We start from the raw sequence: 23,736 nt of genomic DNA, 5'->3' as shown, positions 1-23,736 counted from the left end.
AATTGCCCCATCTCTTAATTCCCACCTGCCACTCACTTACTAACATGGTTTCTATTTCGCCAGTTCACTGATGACTGCAAATACTATGAAATCCAATGCCCACTTCACATTCCTTGTTTTCTCTATTTCTTTGTGGCATGGGACACTGTCAGCCATTCTCCTCCTCAAAATTTTCCCTTCCCTAATTTCTTTCAGTCATCTTTGGTGGCTCTTCTTCTATCTGCCTCGGGATACTGGTTTCCAAAAGCTGAGGGAGGGGCTGGTGCTATGGCGTATCTGGTAAAGCCACCGCCTGCAGTGCCGGCATCCCATGTAGGCACCAGTTCAAGTTCCAGCTGCTCCACTTCCGATGCAGCTCTGTGCTATGGCCTGGGAAAGCAGTGGGAGATGGGCCATGTCCTCGGGCCCCTGCACCCACGTGGGAGACCCAGAAGAAGCTCCTGGCTCCTGGCTTTGGATTGGTGCAGCTCTGGCTGTTGTGGTCATCTGGGGAGTGAACCAGTGGATGGAAGACTCTCTCTCTTTTGTTCTCGCTCTGCCTCTGTAATTCTTTCAAATAAATAAATAAATCTAAAGAAAACCTAATCATGTCTTCTAGAAAGCAGTATTAAAAAAAAAGCTGAGGGAACATAAAGCAGTGTTACCAAATAAAGGCAAAATGAGCCCTGTTAGGAGGGCCTGGCAGGGTGGAAATCAAGCAGCAGCTTAAGGATGTTGTCAGACATCTTGCTTCTTATGGAACAACACCAGTGAACCAGGATTTAATCCACTCCCTAGTGAACAAAACAAAGACAGAATGCTAGTGAAGGCAGAAACTATGAGCATTCATCCCCTTTTAAAATTCTCAAGTCAAAAGCTTATTTTCTTAAAACTAATAGCTATTTAGTTAAGTTAATAAACACACAGTGTCACATTTGAGTGCTGTTGATATTTATTGACATCAGCACAAAACAAGTTAAGACTTGAAGCTGTTACTTAACAGGAACAGATATTTGTGTGCAGTTTCCTTCCTGGAGAGGGTATGCTCTCAGATTATGAGACCTAAGGTAAAACAAAGACTGGATTGTCAAGAACCAAACAAGGACTACATTTTACCTACTAGTAGAAAAACTGCTAAAGGCAGAATGAGATGTTTAAAAATATTCCTCATGCCAAGCTCACATAAGCAAACAAAACTAATCCTTAACTTTTAGGACATAGGGTATAGCTATAAGATGACTAGTTCGATTTTTGCAGTGAAAATTTGTTAAATCCTTCACTGTACTTGTATTACAATTACATGCTTGTTGCTTCTACACTATACAAAGTCAACAGTTATCAACAACAATGCAAGATAACGATCTGAACAAGAGTTCAAAGTGACTCTGCTCCACTCAAACTAAGAAAATTCAAGCCAGGATTAACAACATCTTTTTAGAGCCAGCTCTCCTTTTTTTTTTTTTTTTTTTTTTTTTTTTTTTGCTTGTGTCACACATAGTTAAGTCCTCACTTGACATTTCCCGCCTGCAAATTGCAACACATGTCCTCACCATCGTCTTTTTCTGGCACTTTAAAGTTAATTTGTAGAAAACACAAAAACAATGAAATTGTACTTTCCAATTCTGAGCCTGCAATCAGATTCCTGCTTTACCGCTAAACATACTCCTCTGCAGTGCACCTCACCAGCACAGCGACATCCTTTCTTTCTCTCTATTCCTTTGCCCTGAGGGCGCTTCTGGATTGCTCAATACGTGCTCTTTGGCGGCCTGGACAGTCAGGATATCTAGGACCATTTGGACTTATCACTCCTCTCCCCCTTCTTTTCTATGGCTAATACCACTTTCCTGCTTTTTGTCTATTGCTGAATCTCCAGACTTGGTGCTGTCGTCAGGGGGACAGAGTCGATTTCGGCTTCGAGCTCCTGGTTGGTAAAGCTGCATTGCTGGGCGATCCTGAAGTAAAATGAAATATGTTAATATTACAACATTGCTACTAAACTTTTACGTGGGATTTGCAGAGCCATAAGGCATGTATTAATATATACCCAAAACAGGGCACTGAAAACCCAAAATGAGGGCATGGTGCATAACAGCTGTCCATTTCCTTTCTCTTGTCTCCAGAGTAAAGCAACCATTTCATAAGTGGTATTTCATATGCCTAGGGTAAATTTTTGAGACCTGTACTACCTGATTTTCTTAACCATCTCAACATGAACTAATTAGCTTATTTTTTTAAAAACTTAGAAACCTTAGCTATTGCCTATCTCTTCTTCCCATAAGTAAACTGACTATAAAATGCACCACCACACCAGAAAATATTTAGGAAAAAAAAAGAGAAAATGTTTAGGAATAACAGTAGTAAAGGTGAAACCTCTTAAGTGGATGCATCCCTGGAATTAGGAGCTCAGATGCTATGTAGCTTGCCCAGACATCTGTTTCTGATTCAGGTATAACACCTCAGCAGGTGGCACTTTAGATCTGAGATTCCCAAATAAGCCTCAAGAAAGTCCTCATGTATTCTCTCAGTTCAAGTAATATGTTTGGTTCCACAGTATAATACTGGAAAACTTACAGTCCTTTTTAAGAATTCAACCAAAAATTCCATGTGCCTTCCTCTCCCTTCCTCCCTGATTTAGGAAAGTTAGGTACTCGGATTCTTGCCACACATCTGGGAGACCTGCATGGCGTTCCTGGCTCCCGGCTTGTGGGCGTCTGAGCGAGTCAATCAGTGGGTGGAAGATCTTTCTTTTTCTCTGTCACTGCCTTTCAAATAAAATCTTGAAAGAGAGGGCAGGGCTGCCATTGTGGCACAGCAGCTACAGCCACTGCCTAGAGTGCCAGCATCCCATATCAGAGCTAGAGTCCCAGCTGCTCTACTTCCAGTCCAGCTCCCTGCATATATGTCTGGGAAAGCAGCAGAAGATGGCCCAAGTACTTGGGCCTCTGGTGCCTATGTGGGAGAACTGGAAGAAGCTCCTGGCTCCCAGATTCGGATCAGCCAAGCTCCAGCAGTTGTGGTCGTTTGGGGAGTAAACCAATGGATGGAAGATCAATCAATCTCTCTCTCCCTCTCTCTCCCTCTCTCTCCTTCTCTTTCTGTAACTCTGCCTTTCAAATTAAATAAATAAATCTTTTTTTAAAGGAGACATTTCAGGCAAATACAGTTTGGGGGCCCAGTGTAGATCCTATTAAAAAAGATATTGATAAAATAATTGGAAAAATCTGAACACTAAGTGGACAGGGTGTTAAAAATTGTTAGGCTTTTTAAAAAAAGATTTATTTTATTTATCTGAAAAGCAGAGTTGTAGAGACAGAGAGGGAGGGACAGAGACCGTCCATCTGCTAGTTCACTCCCCAAATAGCTGCAACAACCAGGGCTGGGCCGGACTGAAGCCAGGAGCCAGGAGTTTCTTCTGAGTCTCTTACATTGGTGCAGGGGCCCAAGCACTTGGGCTATGTTCCATTGCTTTCCCAGGTACATTAGCAGGGAGCTGGATTGGAAGTGGAGCAGCTGGGATTTGAACCAGCACCCATATGGGATGCTGGCACTGCAGGTGGTGGCTTTACCTGCTACGCCACAACACTGGCCCTATTTGTTAGGCTTAATTTTTTTTTTTTTAACTTGAAAGAGTGACAGAGAGGGAGTGACACACACACACACACACACACACACACACACAGAGATCGAGATCTTCTGTCTGCTGGGTCACTCCCCAAATGCCTGCAACAGCTGGGGCTGGGCCAGGCCAAAGCAAGGAGCTCCATTTGGTTCTCGAACATGGGTAGCAAAGGCCCAAGCAGTTGAGACTTCATCTGCTGCCTCCCAGGCATGTTAGCAGGAAGCTGGATAGGAAGTGCAGAGTAGCTGGGACACAAACAGGTGCTCTGAGATGGGATGCAGATTGTAGCAGAGGCTTAACCTGTTGCACCACAATGACTGCCCCCAGATTTTTTTTGTTATTTTAATGTGAAAGTGCTCCTAAGGTTATATTATCCTTAAAAAGACTCTATCTGTAATAGTTAAATATTTAAAGAAACTATATGTCTAGGATTTGCTTGAAAATAATCCAGTAGGGTAAGGAATGAGGCAGAGTTGATAATTGTTGAAGCTGGGTGATGAGGACTTGGGACCTCATCATACTATTTTTTATTCCCTCCACTTTTACGTATCTCTGTTATTTCCATAAGTTAATAATAATAATAATAAAACTCTTCCAAGACTGAGTATGAGTTACAGATAGTTAAACTTTCCCGTTCCGGGGCTGGTGCTGTGGCGTACTGGGTAAAGCCGCTGCCTGAATCTCCGGCATCCCATATGGGCCCTGGTTTGAGTCCCAGCTGCTCCACTTCCCATCCAGCTCCCTGCTATGGCCTGGGAAAGCAGTGGAAAATGCCCAGGTTCTTGGGCTCCTGCACCCGTATGGGAGATCCAGAAGAAGCTCCTGGCTCCTGGCTTCGGACTGCCCCAGCTCCAGCTGTTGTGGCCATTTGGGGAGTGAACCAGCGGATGGAAGACTTCTGTCTCTCTGTCTCTGCCTCTGCCTCTCTGTAACTCTGCCTTTCAAATAAGTAAATAAATCTTTAAAAAAAAAAAAACCTTTCCTATTTAAATAGTCTACAATGAATGATGAGCTAGCTCTTTCCTTTACATTTGCCAGCAAAGGGAAAGAGTCTTCATGAAAACAAACAAGTTTAATGAAAAGCAGCACCTTGTTTCTTATGCGATCTCTCTTAACCACTTCCTCTTTCTTTTCAGTTTTTTCTGAGCTGCCTAATGATTCTGTGCTTTCATTCTTCTTTCCTTTATCCCGAAGTGCTTCTTTTTCTTTCTTCATTTCTTCTTCTTTTCTCTTAAAAGCCTTCTCTTTCTCATAACGCTCCTTCTGCCTACGGCGCTCTTCTTCTTGCCGCTTCAGTCTCTCTCTCTCTCTCAGTATGCGCTCCTGATCTCGTTCGTAGTCGCGATCCCTCTCCCTGTAGTCTCTGCCACTGTCATCTTCAGGTCTGCATGAAAAACAAATCTGAGAATGAACCCTCAGAGATCTTGCAGGAACACTGGCAATGGGACTTGACCACTAAAATGATGTTGCACTTTTAGAGCAGAGTAGAAAAAAAAAAAAGAAATCAAAATAATCATTCTCCCAGATTAAGACAGTAGAATATTTGATATCCTTCCTCCTCATCCTCTGCTAAAGGTTTATCCTCTTCAGTACAATTCCAGGACATAGCAGCAAGCGTAGTATTCAGAAATCAAACAACAAAGAGCCCTCAGCTACTGACCTCTTTGGCTTTTCATCTTTATATTCAACATCAGAACGCTTGGGCAACGTACAGCTTTGCCCACTGGTTCGCTCATCATTCAGATTCTCTTTATCCAGTTTCTTGGCTTTGTCTCTTTTGTCCAATTCTTTTTCATCTCCCTTTTCTGGTTTCTTGAGCAACTTTAAAGAAAATATGCTTATTTTTATTTTTGAAGGGTAAGGCATTATTTTCTGATTCCACTAAAGCAAACACATCCTAAATACTTAAAAATTTAGATTATAGAAGGTCCCCTATCTCTGTAGGCACTCAAACTTACAGGCGAACAACTAGTACGTGAGAGTAGTAATTTACTAAAAGGATGCTATTAATGTGAAAGTGTTATCCACTCAAGTGAAGTGGTTTAATCACTTTGTGGCAATAGGATCAAGACTCCTTTGGCTTTAAATGGAGCAACCTTTAAGTGAACCAATGCACATTTCCAAGTTTGCTTCTGTAACAAACCAGCATGTCAATATGGCTTGATGCAGAAAATATACCACAAATTTAAAAAGCTATGCAGATTATTACTGTTGGACTGTTTTTTTATGAAACATGGATTTGGAATGACAAATACCTGTGGTCACCAAAGGAGAGATCCATTGCAGGAGTAATTTTGCCTTGAGCCTGAGAATAACATACTTATGATGGTACAATTACATTACAATTAGATGAATAGCAAAAATTATTTGTCATTTGATTGAAAAGTCCAAATGCTTTAAGACACCAGAATGGTGAAGTTCCCGCTCTACTGAATAGGAACTCTGAACTCAATGCCATATATATCCGTGTTAAAAAAATGTCATTCTTTCTCAAATCAGAGCTACACATCTCTCTAGAATACTTCCAAGTGTTGAGTAGTCAGAGAGATTCTTGGGCAAAGTAGAAGAATTTGAAATCTCATATAAAGTTCATCTCAGGGTGAAGGCATCATACAAGTTACAAAGCAAAAGGCAAAGCACAAGATTTAAGCATGAAGTATTTTAGCACACAGACAGCCACTGCAAATGGCAAGTCCAAACTGGACACTAAGAAGGCATCAGTGTAAAGTGAGGATACCATGTGCAGGTTTCATTGGAAGTGTTCTTATTTTTCTAATGAACATCTAGATTGGAAATGAAGATGTTCATTACTGTAATAAGAACATGAATGAGAGTCTCTAGCATGGCTGGCTCTACCTTCTGCCTTGCTGATTGAGGAACAGAAAGTCAAGTCACTTGTGGCATGGCAGAGAGACTGCCGGAAGGAATTAAGGTGGGAATCCTCCCTGCCCCGCCGAGCCCCTTATCACCAATATGAGCCCTGTGGAGACCCAGGGAACCCTAGCTACATAAACTGCTGAGTTTTCAGGGATAAAGGACTCCACCATCACCTCTGTGAGATTTTCTCTGATTTTCCCTAAAGTATAAGGGTACTTCAAAAAGTTAGTGGAAAAGTAGAATTAAAAGATTTTTTGGGGGAAGAAAATTTTGAAATCCATGCATAGTTTTTTCATAATATGCACCTTCCATGAACCTTTTTGAAGATCCCTCAGATCCCCCAGGTGATGAGAAGTCTATTGGGAGCAAGGGCTGCTCAAGCCATGCCCTCAGAAGGAAGCAGCAAGGTTGAAATTGTTCTACAAGTTTCCTCTACCTACATGCAATGCATTAATCAGAATCTGCTGCTCGGATTTACAGCTAGATGCATGAAGATAACAAGGAAAAGCACATAATGCAGGATATATCTATCCTTAGTCCTCCCACAAGGCAGCCAGATATGAGAGGCATATATGAAGAAGAGAAAGAGCTGTATAGGCGTGGTTATCTTCTGGTTGAATGTCATAGAAGCTTCTGGGTACACAGCAGAGCATCAGGAAGTCACCGGGGCTTCCTTTTCAAGTAGGAATTCAAAGTAGCTCAGCTTTTAAGAAGTCAATCTGAAGGAGATTTCAACAGGTAACACTACCACCACCACCGAAAGGACTTATTAGCTAAGACCTGCATGTGTGACATGATACTAGGTGATCTGTATCATGTACTTGGTCCTTACATTTTTCTGATTCACAGCTTGTAACAGAAACCTGTGTACCTGAAGACAGTGGAAAACAAACAGATGAGGCAACTTCATGTATCAATTATGAAGGAAAAGCTGAATAAAACCCGTAATTCATGCCAGCCAGCCCTAAGCCCTCATTTATTATGAATTGAGAGAATAATCTAAAAATTGAATATTTTCAATGATAAAAAGAACATAGATCTGCACTAAAGAAATGATAACATCATGTAAACTACTTCTCATTTTAAATGATCTTAAATTAAAAAAAATAACATTACAGGAAAGATTTCTATTGGTTCATTCCCCCCCAAAAGGATAAAAACAAAACAAAAAACTGATTTACACCAATACAACATGCATGCATATTTAAAGATGTAGATACATGCAATTTTCAACAGCATGCAGTCAATTTAAATTATCTTCATACCTTTATCTTTGGTTCATCCCTTAATTTGTCCCTTTCTGGAACTCTGTCTATCTTCTTCAGCTTTTCTATATCTTTCCTTTTTCGTTTCTCTTCTTCTTTCCACTTTCTTCTCTCTTCTTCCCTCTGCCGTTTTCTTTCTATTTCTCGTCGCCTTCTTTCTTCTCTCTTTTCTTCTCTCATTCTCTAGAAGAAACATCAACACAAACCTTCAAGTAAGATAATCATCATCAAAAACCTAATCAATCCCAAAGGCATGATGGGCTCCCACTACACTGGATCATCTTTCTACAGCCTCCGTAACCTCCACCCCGCCCAGAAAGGGATAGAGAATGAAGACCAGGACCTGCTAGTGTCAGTCTCCCCCTGCTGCCTTGCTGTTCTGTCCAGAGGCCTTCAGAATATCAAGACAGGGTCTCTGGGAGAAGCTAAGGACTCTCCAGGTTTACAGAGTGAGAGAGAGGACCAGAGAATGAGACTCGCAAGTCCAATCTTTATAAAGAACAGTGGTGGAAAAAGCAGCTCTTTCTTGAACTACAGGACCCCAATGCTCTTAAAATATTTACAGAATGTGAACCAATGAAAGTATTCAGAGAACTATAAAAACAAAAGGTTTACCTGCTTGTTTTTCAGGAAGCTCAAAAGTGGGGTTGTCTTTTTAGCTACATAAATGTAAACAGATTATTAATAATACTCATCACTCTCTAGCAAGGATTCCATTTCCTGACATTCCCTGCCATCCACCCAAGGTGGGAAAACTATACCCCTTAAACAGAAAGTTAACAACTATATTACTGGGAAGTAGTTTTACTGTATCCCATTTTAGCAACAGAGGTTTAAAGTACATCTTAAAAACTGAAGAAATTAAAATTAAGGCAATCAAACAATTTTTAACAGAGTAATTTCTAGTTAGTAAGAATTAAGTACAAAGGACATTCTCTTGTTTTACTAATAAGAATATGAATTTTTTCAATTGGAAAGAAATTGAGGAAAGGAATTAAAAAGATCTAATGCTTTTGATCTCATAATTCTGCTTCTGGGAGTTTATTCTAAGAAAGTTACCAGAAATGAGCTTAATCTGATTAATAAAAAATCAAGTTTTCAAGAAGAATATTCAGCTTCATTTTTCTACATTCTGAACAGTGCTATTAGCTCTATAACTACTTTTTAAATACATACTTTCTTAAGATAAATTCCTAGGAGTGGAAATCTGGGGTGAGACTCAACTGGTGTTTAGTTACTGATACAGTAGTGACAGCCTATTACTTAGAACCAACATCCAAGCTAGAATTTCTCAAGAGGTTTTCACTTTTGTAGTAACCAATTCCTTTATATGTGTATATACATATATATATATTTAAATACAAGATATATAATCAATTTCTTTACGTATATCTTTACTTATATTTATTTGTAGGTCAAAGTTTTTATGAACATTAACTTTTTGTTGCTAGGAAATATCAATTGATCTTCAAAAGCTTACCATTATCTAAATTCCCCTTATCAGTCTTTTCACACTTATATTACAAGGCAAGTATTATCATGTGCATTTCTCAGCAGAAGAAACAGTCTCAGAGAAGTAAGTGACTTCTCCAAGGTCACTGAGCTAGGAAGTGATGGAAGTGGGAGACAGACTTAAGCAAAAAAAAAAAAAAAAAAAAAAAAAAAAAAAAAGAAAAAGAAAAAGCCCTTCCCCTAATTCCTCTTGCCCACTTACCTATTAATTCTCTATTTTTTGCTTCTATTTCCTCTAGCAGTGTCTCTGGAGTAGATGTCATTTTCTCATTGTCTGTAGCATAACTTTCCAAAAATTTTCTATATTCTGGATCTAAATAATTGTTCAAGGAACCAGAAAGTATAGTAGACTTTAAATGAAAGACCAAATATTATATAGAATTATATAGGATACTTAAGTATCAAAGAGGGTAATATCCTACTTCATGGAAGATTAAAAAAAAAAAAGCATACCCACAAGATAGACTATTTAGGGCTTACGTGGTCACAAATAGAAATGCTACTGCCAGTACCCATTATAGAAGTCTTGTATAACACGGGAGTCAGGAAAAATGAGATACCACACATCATAACAGAACCACGGGGGATATTATATGGGATATTTTTTAAAAAGATCTATTTAATTATTCAAAAGGCAGAGTTACACAGAAGGACAGAGAGATCTTCCATCTGCTGGTTCACTCCCCAAATGGCTGTAACAGCCAGGAGCTAGGCACTTCATCTGGGTCTCCCATGTGAGTAGCAGGAGCCCAAGCATTTGGGCCATCTTTTGCTGCTTTCTCAGGCACATTAGCAGGGAGCTGGATAGGAAGCAGAGCAGCCTGGACTCGAACTGGTGCTCATAGGGATGCCCATGGTAGATACAGTGGCTTAACTGCTAGGCCACAATGTCAGCCTCTACCACTGCTTCTACCAATCCAGAGTCACACTCAGGGGACAACTGAAAGTTACAGCTATGGAACCTTCTGAGAGTATTAGGTATAGTATATAAACAATTCCTGTATGGCTATACCTTACTTTGGGTAAACTCAACATAAAAAATCAGATGTTCCAAAAAGATAAGTTGGGCAGAAACCCTAGATGTGGCACTGGAAGGGATGGTAAATCCTGAAGTTTTCTCCTAGATACTTTTGGCTTCAGAAAGGTGACATATCAGAATCATTACATTGCTCTTTCTAAAAAATTTATTTGAAAGGCAGAATAACAGAGAGAGGAGGAGAGACAGATACAGAGATATTCCATCTTCTGGTTCACTTCCCAAATGGCTACAAAGCCAGGAACTCCACTAAGGTCTCTTATCTGGGTGGCAGGGGCCTAAGTACTTGGACCATTCTCCATTGGTTTCCCAGGTGCATTTGCAGGGAACTGGATTGAAGCAGAACAGTCAGGAAATGAACTGGCGCTCATATGGTATGTTGCCTTTTTTTTTTTTTTTTTTTGGACAGAGTGGCTAGTGAGAGAGAGAGAGAGACAAAGGTCTTCCTTTGCCGTTGGTTCACCCTCCAATGGCCGCCGCGGCCGGTGCGCTGCTGCCGGCGCGGCACGCTGCTGCTGGTGCACCGCGCTGATCCGATAGCAGGAACCACGTACTTCTCCTGGTCTCCCATGGGGTGCTGGGCCCAAGGACTTGGGCCATCCTCCACTGCACTCCCTGGCCACAGCAGAGAGCTGGCCTGGAAGAGGGGCAACCGGGACAGAATCCGGCGCCCCGACCGGGACTAGAACCCGGTGTGCCGGCGCCGCAAGGCGGAGGATTAGCCTAGTGAGCTGCGGCGCCGGCCTGCCCTTTTTTTTTTAAAATATTTACTTATGTATTTGAAAGTCAGAGTTACAGTGAGAGAGAGAGGACCTGAGACAGAGAGATAGAGACACAGACACCTACTGGTTTACTCCCCAAAAGGCAGCAGTGACTGGGGCTGGGGAAGGCTGAAGCCAGGAGCTTCTTACCGGTCTCCCACGTGGGTACAGGGCCCAAGTACTTGGATCATCTTCCACTGCTTTCCCAGTCCATTAGCAGGGAGCTGGATTGGAAGCAGCGCAGCCAGACTCTGGCGCCCATATGGGATGCCTGCACTGCAGGTGGCAGTTTAACCCTCTCACTACAGCACCAGTCCTGTGGGATGTTGGCTTTGCAGGTGGTGGTTTAACCACCTGCACCACAACACTGGCCCTCATATTGCTAGTTTCTATGCACTGTCGAACATATCTCTTGATTTGGTCTTCCAGATCAAAATCTATGATATGTTCCATAAACAACTGTGTGTTGAGTCTTTATTGTGTTTTCTTTATAAAATATATGTTACTAGAAACAAATGGTGGAAATGCAGCTAGATGATTCTAAAGTAGTAATCTGATGAGTGAGCATCTGGGTGGTGGTTAGGATGCCACTTGGGGACACCTGCATCCCATCAGAGTGCCTGAGTTCCACTTTCATCTCTGCTGATTCCAGCTTCCTGCTAATGCTCACCCTGGGAGGCAGCAGGTGATGGTTCAAATAGTTAGGACCCTGCTACTCACATGGGAGACCCAAATGGAGTACCTGGCTCCTGGCTCAGTCCCCGCTCTTATAGACAGATGTGGAAGATGTCTTTCAGTCTCTCTCTGTTTCTCTGCCTTTTAAATAAATAAAAAGCTTAAAATATATCAATCTGATATAAAATATTGGGGCTAAATCCTTATACAAGATAACAAGAGTTAAATAATTGTTCAACCTGACAACATAATGTTACAGAGATCTCAAAATCTGAAGCCAGTTTACTTTCAATGGCAATCATTTCAGATTTTTACTTCCTATATTTCTGTTCAGCTGAATCACTATGTGTCTAATTAACTTTATATCCAAAGCCTAGAAAATAGGACTGGCTGCTTTATTTTGTATGAAGTTACTTGGGTATGGAAGTTACTTAGTATTTATTTCCCCAAATAGCTCAAACCTTCAGAAAGATAATACAAACAAAGTCATATAATTGTAAAAACACTTAAGAGATCTCAAGGAGCAGTTTTCATACTTTGTAACATCTGATTTTTTCCCATTGTCCTCTACAATAAACCTGTGATTATTTGTTACTCAACAGTCAACACTGTATTGATCAAGGGTGGAGAAATAAAATGCCAGTAATCAGAGAAAGCAGAAACTCTGCAGGAAACCAACTTCCATCCTGAGGATTAAGCAAAGCATCCACTGACCAATAACATATCTCCATATCTTTATTCTATATGTTTTCTAATTAAAATATTGGGACCTGGGGCTGGCATTGTGGCACAGCGGGTTAAACTGCCACCTCTGATGCTGGCATCCCATATAGCCACTGATTCGTGTCCTGGATGTTCCACTTTCGATCCAGCTCCCTGCTAATACATCTGAGAAAGCAGCGGAAGATGAGAAAGCAGCGGAAGATGGCCCACGGACTCGGGAGATCCAGATGAAGCTCCTGACTTTGTCCTGGCCTAGCTCCAGCCATTGCAGTTATTTAGGGAGTGAACCAGCAGATGGAAGATAATTCTAACTCAGCCTTTCAAATAAAAAATCTTTAAAAAATAAAAATATTGGGACCTAATTAACATTATAAAGGTATAATTTTTGTTTATTTAAATTTATTGTTCTTTTTTTTAAAAAATATTTATTTACTTGAAAGGCAGAGGTAGAGAGAGAGGTCTTCCACCGGCACCGTGGCTCACTAGGCTAATCCTCCGCCTTGCGGTGCCGGCACACCGGGTTCTAGTCCTGGTCGGGGCGCCAGATTCTGTCCCGGTTGCCCCTCTTCCAGGCCAGCTCTCTGCTGTGGCCAGGGAGTGCAGTGGAGGATGGCCCAAGTCCTTGGGCCCTGCACCCCATGGGAGACCAGGAGAAGCACCTGGCTCCTGGCTTCAGATCAGCACGATGCGCTGACCGCGGCGGCCATTGGAGGGTGAACCAATGGCAAAAGGAAGACCTTTCTCTCTGTCTCTCTGTCCACTCTGCCTGTCAAAAAAAAAATAAATAAATAAATAAATAAAATTAAAGGTCTTTAAAAAAAAAGAGAGAGAGAGAGGTCTTCCATCTGCTAGTTTACTCTCCAAATGTCCGCAAAGGCCAGAGCTGGGCTGATCCAAAGCCAGGAGCCAGGAGCTGGGTCTCCCACGTGGGTGCTGGGGCTCAAGCACTTGGGCCATCCTCTACTGCTTTCCCAGGCCATTGCAGAGAGCTGGATCAGAAGTGGGGCAGCTGGGACCCATATGGGATATTGGCACTGTAGGCGCCAGCCCCAATTTTTTATTTTCATCTACTTGAAAGAGAGTCAGAGTGAAAGTGAGAGAGAGAAAGAGAAAGAGAGATCTTCTATCCACTGATTCATTTCCCACAAGTCTACAAGAGCCACAGCTGGGCCAGGCTGAAGTCAGGAGCCAGGAACTCCATCCTGGTCTCCCAGTGTGGGTGGCAGGGGTCCAAGTACCTGAAACGTCATCTGCTGCCTCCCAGTGTGCATTAGCAGGAAGCTGGATGAAGGCACCACAAGCAGTGGCTTAACCCACTGTGCTACCACACCCACCCCAAGGTATTTTTAAAAAGCTCATAGCAATAGCATCATCTAACTAGAATTATACCATACCATCATCAATAGTTCCAACTTTGGTATCTCTTTTCTTAGTCTTCTTTTTTGCAGCTTTTTGAAAAGGTGCAAATTCTACTATAGCAGGATATTCCTGACCTGTTTAAAAAAAAATACCACACTTGCTATAAAAAGGGTCCAATGTGGATACAAGAGAATCTATTCATTGCTTTCTAGGCCTCCTTTTATGGCAATCATCTGAAGAGGGTCTCCCAAATGGCATAAATTACACTGGCACAATTATAATCAACATGCTACCAAAGAAGCTCAAAATTCACACTAACAACACAATGAAGATATGGTAGAGAAGTAAAATATTCATTTAAATTCAACTTTTAAAATGTGATTTTTTTTATTTGACAGATAGAGTTAGAGAGAGAGAGAAAGGTCTTCCTTCCTTTGGTTCACTCCCCAAATGGCCACTATGGCCAGTGCTGCGCCAATCCGAAGCCAGGAGCCAGGTGCTTCCTCCTGGTCTCCCATGTGGGTACAGGCGCCCAAGTACTTGGGCCATCCTCCACTGCCTTCTCAGGCCACAGCAGAAAGCTGGACTGGAAGAGGAACAACTGGGACTAGAACCCGGCGCCCATATGGGATGCCGGCGCCACAGGTGGAGGATTAGCCAAGTGAGCCACGGCACTGGCCCCAAAATGTGAATTTTTGATATGTGAAATGAAACCCCAATTTTCCTGTTTAAACTATGCAGATGTAAGCCAGATTAAAAGAACTCAAACTGACCAGAAGGTATCACAAAGCAGTTCTGATTTTGGAAATCCTAGTGAATCCAAAATTAGACTAGCTTAGTAACTGTGAGACATTCTGAGAAAGAATAGAATAGATAAAGCAGAGGGGAATTGTAGAAGACAGACTTGACAAGACTAGAAATAAAGGCAGACTGTGGAGGACCCTGACCACTTATTTAAGGAATTCAAACTTTTTTTTAAAATCCCAATTGTTAAACAATTAAAAATCACTATTTTCAAAAAGATTAATTTCATGACAATTGACAGAATTATTCAGTAATGAAAAACCCTGTAAGTTTAGAAAAAGTGGTTGTCCAAGCACTTGGTGATGAAGATGTAAAATGTGAAAGTATTAGTAAGTTCAACTGAACAAGAGACAGAACTGACAAGAGTCAATTTCACTTGTTTTAAAGGTGAAGGATAAAAAAGAAATGCAAAAATTAAATATGATTCAAATTACCAGGGTAAGTAAGTAGGAAATCATTGCTATCCACTGGAATAAAAGTGGGAGTGGAAAAACAGCTATGTTTTCAACTTTTACTGACCTAATCTTTGAAAAAGATTTAATTTTTATCAAATTAATGTAATACTGAAAACACAAAACTAAACAATTATATCATTCACTTATGATTAAAAGCCAAAAAAAGTAGCAAATGGAAGCAGCTTGGACATTCTCTGGCTAAACCTTGCAAGCAGCAGAATGTAAGTAGAAAGAGTTAAGGCAGAACGCCCCCATGATGCTCCTGGGTACAAAGTCTGATGTTTTAATTCTATCACATACAACTTTGTGCGAATATTAAATAGTATTCCAACTGGAACTGTTGACTTACATAATCCAAATTAAATAACTAAATAAATGCTGGTCCTTGAAGCAAGATGAGAAGTAAATACTTAAAACTTGTCACACAAGTTTAAAGAGTCACTTATCAGTATTGCTGCTGAAATGAAATAGTTAAAACAACAAGATCTAATCCAGGACAAAAACACTTGTTAGACTAGGAGAAAATAGTGGCAACTTCATTCGGTTGATCAAGCCAAATAACAGTTTAATAAAAATATCTAAAGGCTGTGAAAAGTCATATGTCTATTTTTAAGACTACAATGACCTTATCAGATTTGTAAAACTCTTTAAATATTGCACACTTTATCACTTAGGATTTTAGAAAAGCTACCCAGGAAGACATTAAGAAAATATGGTGATGGGCATATCATCTCAAACATAAAAATGAAATCCATGCTCTATTTCATTTATGAACACTCACCTTTATTGTCAAGGAATACATAGCCATCAAACCGATCCCTGAACAAGATAATGTCCTCTTGGTTTTTAAAGTTGATGTATGCTCTGGCATACATATGAGGATACAGACTGCAGAGAGAAAAGCAATTATGTAAATAAACTTGCAGGTGTCAAGCTGAATTACAAGCATGTACATATTAAAGAGACAGACTCAAAAATCAAATGGAAAACATTAGAATAAAAAGAATGGAAAAAATATTTTTCATTTACCCCCTCCCTCTTTTGTTTTACCTAGTATCATTAGAAAAAAACTCAAAATAATCATGCTCAGGCATGGGTTGAAGATGTTCCTGAAGCTGCTCCTTGGTCAGAGTGGGAGGTAATCTTCGAATTACCACCTTAGGAAATGAATAAGGAAAATAAATTAAGTATGTCAATTTTTGTCATACCTGAAAGAATCAACGTTCCTGAAGAAAGCTGGTCCTATTAGAGTACATATTAAAACTCATAAAACTCATTAGAAAAATACTCTTCTGCAGCTCAGGGCTCAGAGTTATGGTAGCACCGGGGTTTTTTAAAACTCTTGGAAATAAGAACCACTTGGAGCAAAGAAAATTCCAGGTTATGCTTTCATCATTTTCTATCACCTTCTTTTCAACAGTTTTAGTGGCAAAAAGTTAGAGCAACCGTGGTCTTTTGGGGGTGCACGAAATCTTGATCTAGTAATATTTATCTCTTGACAAATACATCCTAAAACAAAACCCTTGCCTATTCAGCTTAAATTTAGAATTAAAAACGCTAACGAATATCAAAATCACGCAGTGCTCTTAAAACAGGATGCTCTCGATCTGCCCCGAAGACCACTACCCACCCCTTACACTCACCCCAACTCACCTCCATTAATACTCCAGCCGCAAACCCCTGAGGTCCCCTTCACTATTTACTAATCGTCCCCAACTCATCTTTTAATTCCTCACTCTTTACGATGCCTCCCCAGTCTCATTTTCACTTCGCAGCGCAGATCTAAACCCGTCACGTCTTGGCGGGGTCCTCCCTTTCCGTCACCCCCACCCCAGTGTTTGGCTAGGAGGGGCTCCCCCCCACCTCGGGCGAGCAGATGAGGCAGAGTGATGCGATTTTCATTCAGGTGAAGAGACAGAAGGGGAACCAGAGAGAGGAAGAGAGCAGTCCCATTCCCAGCCATACTCCACAAGCGGCGGACCCGTCCCGCCCTCTCCCGGGCCAACAGCCGATCGACACCTTGCTCAGCGCCTCTTTCTTCTCTTTATTGCGATCCTGCTTATCGTCCCCTTTGCCGCAGTCCCCCGAAGTCCCACCGACGCTGCCTGTGGCTCCCTGGGGCGTTAACAGGGTTACTCGCTTCTCCTTAGGCCTGTGGTCCTTCTCTTCCTTCATGGTCACGACTTGCTCTTCAGAAGTGCAGTCGGGTTTCAACGCCGCTACGCCGGCTACCTACGACTCGCAGGCGGCTCCCATCATAGCTCCGCCCCCAACAAACGCCCCTAGTGATAAAGCCAGGCCCCGCGTTCCAATTGGGTCTCGCCAGGATATCGCGAGACTTCAGGGAGCGCGGCTTCCCTCAGTGGAAAGGTTTTAACACCTGGTCTTTACTTCCTGGCTTCCGAACCGCAGCGTCGTCCAATCCCCTCGTGACTCAGATTCCCTGGGGACTGGCCCAGTGCGCGTCATTGGCTCTTCGCCATCTTGACTATTCTTTCGGGGACTACAAATCCCGGCATCCAAAGTAGCTACCAGTGTTTTTCAGGTCGAAAGATGAGCGCTATATTTCTCTTTAGTTTTCATTAGGCAAACTCAATGTTATCTAAGAGAACGACTGATATTTTCTATCACTGAATTTAAAGTGTGCTTCTTGGGGCGGGTGTTGTGGCTTAGCGGGTTAGAGCCACCGCCTGCAGTCCGGCTGCTCCACTTCCGATCAAGCCCCCTGCTAGTGGTCTGGGAAAGCAGTGGAGGATGGCCCAGGTACTTGGGCCCCAGCACCGTTGTGGGACCCAGAAGAAACTCTAGGCTCCTGGCTTTGCCCTGGCCCCGCCCCACCCCGCCCCTCCCAGGCCGTTGAGCCCATTTCGGGGGTAAACCTACAAATGACGGATCTCAGTCGTCTTCCCTCTCTGTAATTTTCAAATAAGTAGGCAAATCTCTAAAAAAAAAAAAAAAAAAACCTGTACTTTGAGGCTTTAGAATTTTTTTAAAGATTTATTTATTAATTAATTACACAGAGAGAGAAGGAGAGGCAGAGAGAGAGAGAGGTCTTCCATCCGCTGGTTCACTCCCCAATTGGCAGCAAAGGCTGGAGTTGTGACGATCCGAAGCCACGAGCCAGGAGCTTCTCCCGGGTCTCCCACGTGGGTGCAGGGGCCCAAGGACTTGGGAGATCTTCTACTGCTTTCCCAGACCATAGCAGAGAGCTGGATCAGAAGTGGAGCAGCCGGGAATTGAACCAGCACCCATATGGGATGCTGGCACTGCAGCACTAAGCCACAGCGCCGGCCCTGAGAATTTCTGTTCTATATATTGATTGGGATTTGCAAAGATATAAGTACTCACAAGATACTGATATTAAAAGGAGCAATAAAACCATTATGTATGAGTTTTATCAACACCCTTTTTTAAAATTAAAAGATGCATTTATTTTAGTGCAAAAAAAGAGATATCTTTGAGATCCATGCGTGTAGGTTTTCAAAAAGTTCATGGAAAAAATGTGTTTTATGAAAATATTATACATGGATTTCCTTTTTTTAGAAAGCTTTTATTTAATAAATATAAATTTCATAGGTATAGCTTTTGGATTATAGCGGTTCTTCCCCCCATACCCACCCTCCCATCCCCAAACCGCCTTACCTCCTACTCCCTCTCCCATCCCATTCTTCATTAAGATTCATTTTTAGTTATCTTTATATACAGAAGAGCAGCTCTATACTAAGATTTCAACAGTGTGCACCCACACAGACACACAAAGTATAAAGTACTGTTTAAAGACATTTTACCGTTAATTCTCATAGTACAACACATTAAGGACAGAGGTCCTACATGGGGAGCAAGTGCACAGTGACTCCTGTTGTTGATTTAACAATTGACGCTCTTATTGATGATGTCAGTGATCACCCGATGCTCTTGTCTTGAGCTGCCAAGGCTACGAAGCCTTTTGAGTCCACAACTCCGATATTATTTAGACAGGGCCATAATCAAAGTGGAAGTTCTCTCCTCCCTTCACAGAAAGGTACCTCCTTCTTTGATGGCCCCTTCTTTCCACTGGGATCTCACTCACAGAGATCTTTGATGTAGGTCATTTTTTGCCACAGCAACACCCTTTTTTTGGTAAAAGGATTCTCTCTTGGTGCCATAAGCTCGTATCAGAGTCCCTGGGTTCCGAGTCCCAGCTCGGCTCCAGATTGCAGCTCTGTGCTAATGCACACCCTGGGAGGCAACATCTCTCACTTTGGGTACTTAGATTCCCTGCTTGCCACATGGGAGACCATGATGGAGTTCTTGGCTCCTGGCTTTTGCCTGGCTCTGTCCAGGGCCATTGTGGTCATTTGGGGCATGAACCAGTGAATAGACAGATCTCTGTCTCTCAAGTAAAAAAAAATGTGTATATATATATATATATACATATATATATATATATTTAAAGGATTAGCTCCCGGTGCTGATGTCCCCACAGGGAAGGGGAAAATAAACTCAATTTTGATTTAGTGGGGATCACCCTCCTTGTTACTTCCCACTTTAAAAAACGGCCAGTTATGCATTGTTTATAACTCCAAACTGGAAACAATCCAAATGTACATCAGAAGGTGAATGGATAAACAAAATGTGGTACATCCATCTAATGAAGTAGTAATGAATTGCTGATGTAAACATCAATAGAGTGAATCTCAAAATGATTTATGTTGAAAGAAGGAATTTAGACACAGAGACTATATGCTGTAAGAGTCCATTTAATTGAAATTCTAGATAACTATATTGGTAGAAAACAGACTCATGGGGCTGGCGCCATTGGTGTAGTGGGTAAAGCCACTGCCTGCGGTGCTGGCATCCCATATGGGTGCTGGTTTGAGTCCTGGCTGCTGCACTTCCGATCCAGCTCTCTGCTGTGGCCTGGGAAAGCAGTGGAGGATGGCCCAAGTCCTTGGGCCCCTGCACCCACGTAGGAGACCCAGAAAAAGCTCCTGGCTTTGGACCAGTCCAGCTCTGGCTGTTGCAGCAATTTGGGGAATTATCCAGCAGATGAAATATCTATCATTCTCTGCCTCTCCTTCTCTCTAACTCTGACTTTCAAATAAATATTTTTTTTTTGACAGGTAGAGTTATAGACTCTGAGAGAGAGAGACAGAGAGAAAGGTCTTCCCTCTGTTGGTTCACCTCCCAAATGTGCGCTACGGCCGGCGCTGCAACAATCCAAAGCCAGGAGCCAGGTGCTTCTCCTGGTCTCCCATGCGGGTGCAGGGGCCCAAGCACTTGGGCCATCCTCCACTGCCTTCCCGGGCCACAGCAGAGAGTTGGACTGGAAGAAGAGCAACCGGGACAGAATCCAGTGTTTGTTCATATGAGATGCTGGCGCCGCAGGCTGAGGATTAACCTAGTGAGCCACGGCACCGGCCCCTAAAATAAATATTTTTTTAAAAGAAAACAGATTAATGGCTGAAAAGTGACAAGGTTGGGGTAGGGATTTACTGAAGAGAGATTCCAGAAAACTTTAGAGTGATAAAAATGTTCTTCATCATGGTTGTGTCACAGGAGGTAGTTTAACCTGCTCTGCCACAATGCCAACCCCCACCAAAACCTTATACACAAAGTACTTTCAGAAAGACAAGTGCCCAGTAACTGCCTGTTCAACCTCGGACTGTCACCCTGGTTATTAATCATTGTGGCCAAAGATTCTTGTTTTAAAATGCTGGATTTAGTCTTCCCTATTTTTGTCTTTAATCATTTTCTCTTGCTTCAAACTCTTTGAATACACTTATAGTTTACTATGGCATGTGTATTCCCATTGCACTGCTCTGCTATTCCCAAATACATAGCATTCTTCTTTCTTTTTTTTTTTTTAATGGAAAAGTTTTATTGTCAAGTGGGGGAAACCCAACAGGCTGCCTCCCCATGCACAAGAGAACAGCCACATTATTCTTTTTTTAAAAAAAGATTTATTTATTTGAAAGGCAGAGAGAGAGAGAGAGAGAGAAAACCTTTCCATCCACTGGTTCAATTCCCAAATGGCTGCAATGGCTGGGGCTGTGCCAGGCGGAAGCCAGGAGCCTCAAGATTCTTCTGGGTCTCCCACTTGGATTCATGGGCCCAAGTACTTGGGCCATCTTCTGCTGCTTCCCCAGGTGCATTAGCAGGGAGTTTGGAAGTGGAGCAGCCAGGGCTCCACCTGGCGCCCATATGGGATGCTGGCTTTGCAGGTGTTGGCTTAAACCGTTATGCCACAACAATAATTAATAACGTTATGCCTATTGTTTTTTTAAAGATTCTTTTTTGGTGTTGTTGTTGAACACTTTTACTTAGTGTAGAGTTAACTATATGATCATTAAGTACATTGAAAATAGATCTTTGTGGCGGGCGACGCGGCTCAATAGGCTAATCCTCTGCCTGCGGCACTGGCACACCAGGTTCTAGTCCCAGTGAGGGCGCCAGATTCTGTCTCGGTTACTCCTCTTCCAGTCCAGCTCTCTGCTGTGGCCCAGGAGTGCAGTGGAGGATGGCCCAAGTCCTTGGGCTGCGCACCCGCATGGGAGACCAGGAGAAGCACCTGGCTCCTGCCTTCGGATCAGCGTGATGCGCCGGCAGCAGCAGCCATTGGGTGGTGAATCAACGGAAAAGGAGACCTTTCTCTCTGTCTCTCACTGTCCACTCTGCCTGTCAAAAAAGAAAAAAAAAAAAAGAAAAAAAGATTTTTACTTATGTGAAAGGCAGTTAGAGAGAGATAGATAATAGTATTATTCTTTAAAGAGTTGCTCTCTCTGATGGTTGTTTTATTTAGATTGACAGTCCCAATTTTCCTTTCTCTGGGTAGTAAGGGGGTGGCTCCACACTGGGAGAGGTAAGATGAGAAGGCCCAGGCTCTAAAGGGGGGGTGTCACTTAGAGAGAAGCATGCTGCCACCCCACCCCCAACTTGAATCTTAGCTGGGAAGGAGGTTTTGTCTAGAGAGAAGCAAGCTGTAAAACAGATAGCTCCTTATCTCTTCCTGAAGGAACTGACTTCATTTGCTACACAGGGTAAAGAAGTTCAACTTTAAAGATATTCGCAGAAATAGTTGGGGGTTTTGGTAAAAGACAGGAAAATACTGGCACATTCAACAGAGATAAACTGTAGGCATGATAGCATGCAACAGAGAAAAGGGTAAAGAGACAGCTTTATATTGTTCTTCACAGTATTTTACATATATATGGGTACTTCAAAAAAATTCTTGGAATATGCGTGTTATGAAAAAAACTATGCATGGATTTAAAATTTTTTTCCACCACAATAAACTTTACTCTCATATGTGTTTGTGTGTATGTGTAAATCAGATACTGTTTCTCATGTAAGTTCTATGAGTATAGGAACTTGTATGCTTTAGTCATGGATGTATCACCATCACTTAGACTAATGCATCATATAGTGGATGCTCAAAAGCGTCAGATGAATGTCCATAGCCACCAGTGCAGTCCAAGTCTACCACCATCTCACTGGACTACTGCACTACCCTTGGAACTGATCTCCTTCCTTCCTTGTATCTGGTTCCCTTCAACCCTTTTCCCACACTGCGGAATTATACACGTATTTTTTATCTTGTCAGGTTTTATTTATTTATTTATTTTATTTTTTTTGACAGGCAGAGTGGACAGAGAGAGACAGAGAGACAGAAAGGTCTTCCTTTCCGTTGGTTCACCCTCCAATGGCTGCCGCGGCCGGTGCGCTGCGGCCGGCGAACTGCGCTGATCCGATGGCAGGAGCCAGGTGCTTCTCCTGGTCTCCCATGGGGTGCAGGGCCCAAGGACATGGGCCATCCTCCACTGCACTCCCGGGCCACAGCAGAGAGCTGGCCTGGAAGAGAGGCAACCGGGACAGAATCCGGCGCCCTGACCGGGACTAGAACCTGGTGTGCTGGCGCCGCAAGGCAGAGGATTAGCCTAGTGAGCCGCAGCGCCGGCCTTTTTTTTAGTTTTTTTTTTTTTTTTAAAGATTTATTTATTTGAAAGGCAGAGTTACAGTGAGAGAGGGAAAGACAGACAGATCTTCGATCTACTGGTTCACTCCCTAGATGGCCACAACAGACAAGGCTGGGCCAGGTCGAAACCAGGAGCCAAGAGCTTCATCTGGGTCTCCCATGTGGGTGCAGGGGCCCAAGCAATTCAGTCAGTCATCTTCCACTGTTTTCCCAGGTGCATTAGCAGGGAGCTGGGTCAGAAACAGAGCAGTTGGAACTTGAACTAGTGCCCAAATAGAATGCCCACGTTGCAGGTGGCAGCTTAACGTGTAATGCTATAACACTGGCCCCCAGAATTATATTGTGAAATTCAAAGCTGATCATTTTACTTTCCTTCTTAAAATTCTTTGCCCATCAGATAAAGTCCAAAGTCCTTAACATGACATGGAAGGGGTCTCAGCTTTGGCCCATGACTACCTGGCCACCTTGCTTCTTTCCCCCAACCATCTCAGACTGCTGATTTCTTAGCTGAAGCCAGTTTCACTATATACTTGTCCCTCTGCCTGCGAAACTTTCCCACTCCCATGTCAGGCTACAGTTTAAGGTTCACTTACTAGGGAAGCCTCCCATGACTTCTCAGACTAGGGCGGTTCCTTCAGAGAGCAGCTGCAATCTCATCTCTGCTAGAGTGCTTGCTCCCCACTCCCACATTTAATTTTTTTGTCATTGTAAGAATAG

At 42.5% G+C, this 23,736-nt stretch overlaps 1 protein-coding gene across 2 annotated transcripts; it reads right to left on the bottom strand.

Moving 5' to 3' along the window:
• Positions 1–913: 913 nt before the first annotated feature.
• Positions 914–17,492, bottom strand: UPF3B (UPF3B regulator of nonsense mediated mRNA decay). Of its 2 annotated transcripts, XM_002720125.5 has the most exons (11): positions 17,085–17,492; positions 16,116–16,222; positions 15,847–15,953; positions 13,842–13,940; positions 9,455–9,565; positions 8,356–8,399; positions 7,741–7,923; positions 7,308–7,346; positions 5,259–5,419; positions 4,688–4,982; positions 914–1,931 (listed from the first exon to the last, which is right to left on the bottom strand). In XM_002720125.5, exons 1-11 carry the CDS (start codon positions 17,238–17,240, stop codon positions 1,782–1,784), a joined length of 1,452 nt encoding a protein of 483 aa, XP_002720171.1. In that variant the 5' UTR covers positions 17,241–17,492; the 3' UTR covers positions 914–1,781. The 2 variants fall into 2 exon arrangements, with proteins under 2 accessions (XP_002720171.1, XP_002720172.1); XM_002720126.5 differs by lacking the exon at positions 7,308–7,346.
• Positions 17,493–23,736: the final 6,244 nt, after the last annotated feature.

Source organism: Oryctolagus cuniculus, chromosome X (genome assembly GCF_964237555.1).
Source record: "Oryctolagus cuniculus chromosome X, mOryCun1.1, whole genome shotgun sequence".
In the NCBI taxonomy this organism is placed as follows: domain Eukaryota; kingdom Metazoa; phylum Chordata; class Mammalia; order Lagomorpha; family Leporidae; genus Oryctolagus; species Oryctolagus cuniculus.
This window is presented reverse-complemented; position numbering and strand designations above follow the sequence as displayed.

Bases quoted from the DNA above. Each gene is read 5' to 3' on its own strand.
- UPF3B (XM_002720125.5), bottom strand. From the start codon at position 17,240: ATGAAGGAAGAGAAGGACCACAGGCCTAAGGAGAAGCGAGTAACCCTG. The intron at 15,954-16,115 runs GTAAAACAAAAG...TTCTCTCTGCAG, and splicing joins TTTTTTTCTAATGATACTAG to TCTGTATCCTCATATGTATG. The intron at 7,924-8,355 runs GTAAACCTTTTG...TGTTTCTTCTAG, and splicing joins GCTTCCTGAAAAACAAGCAG to AGAATGAGAGAAGAAAAGAG.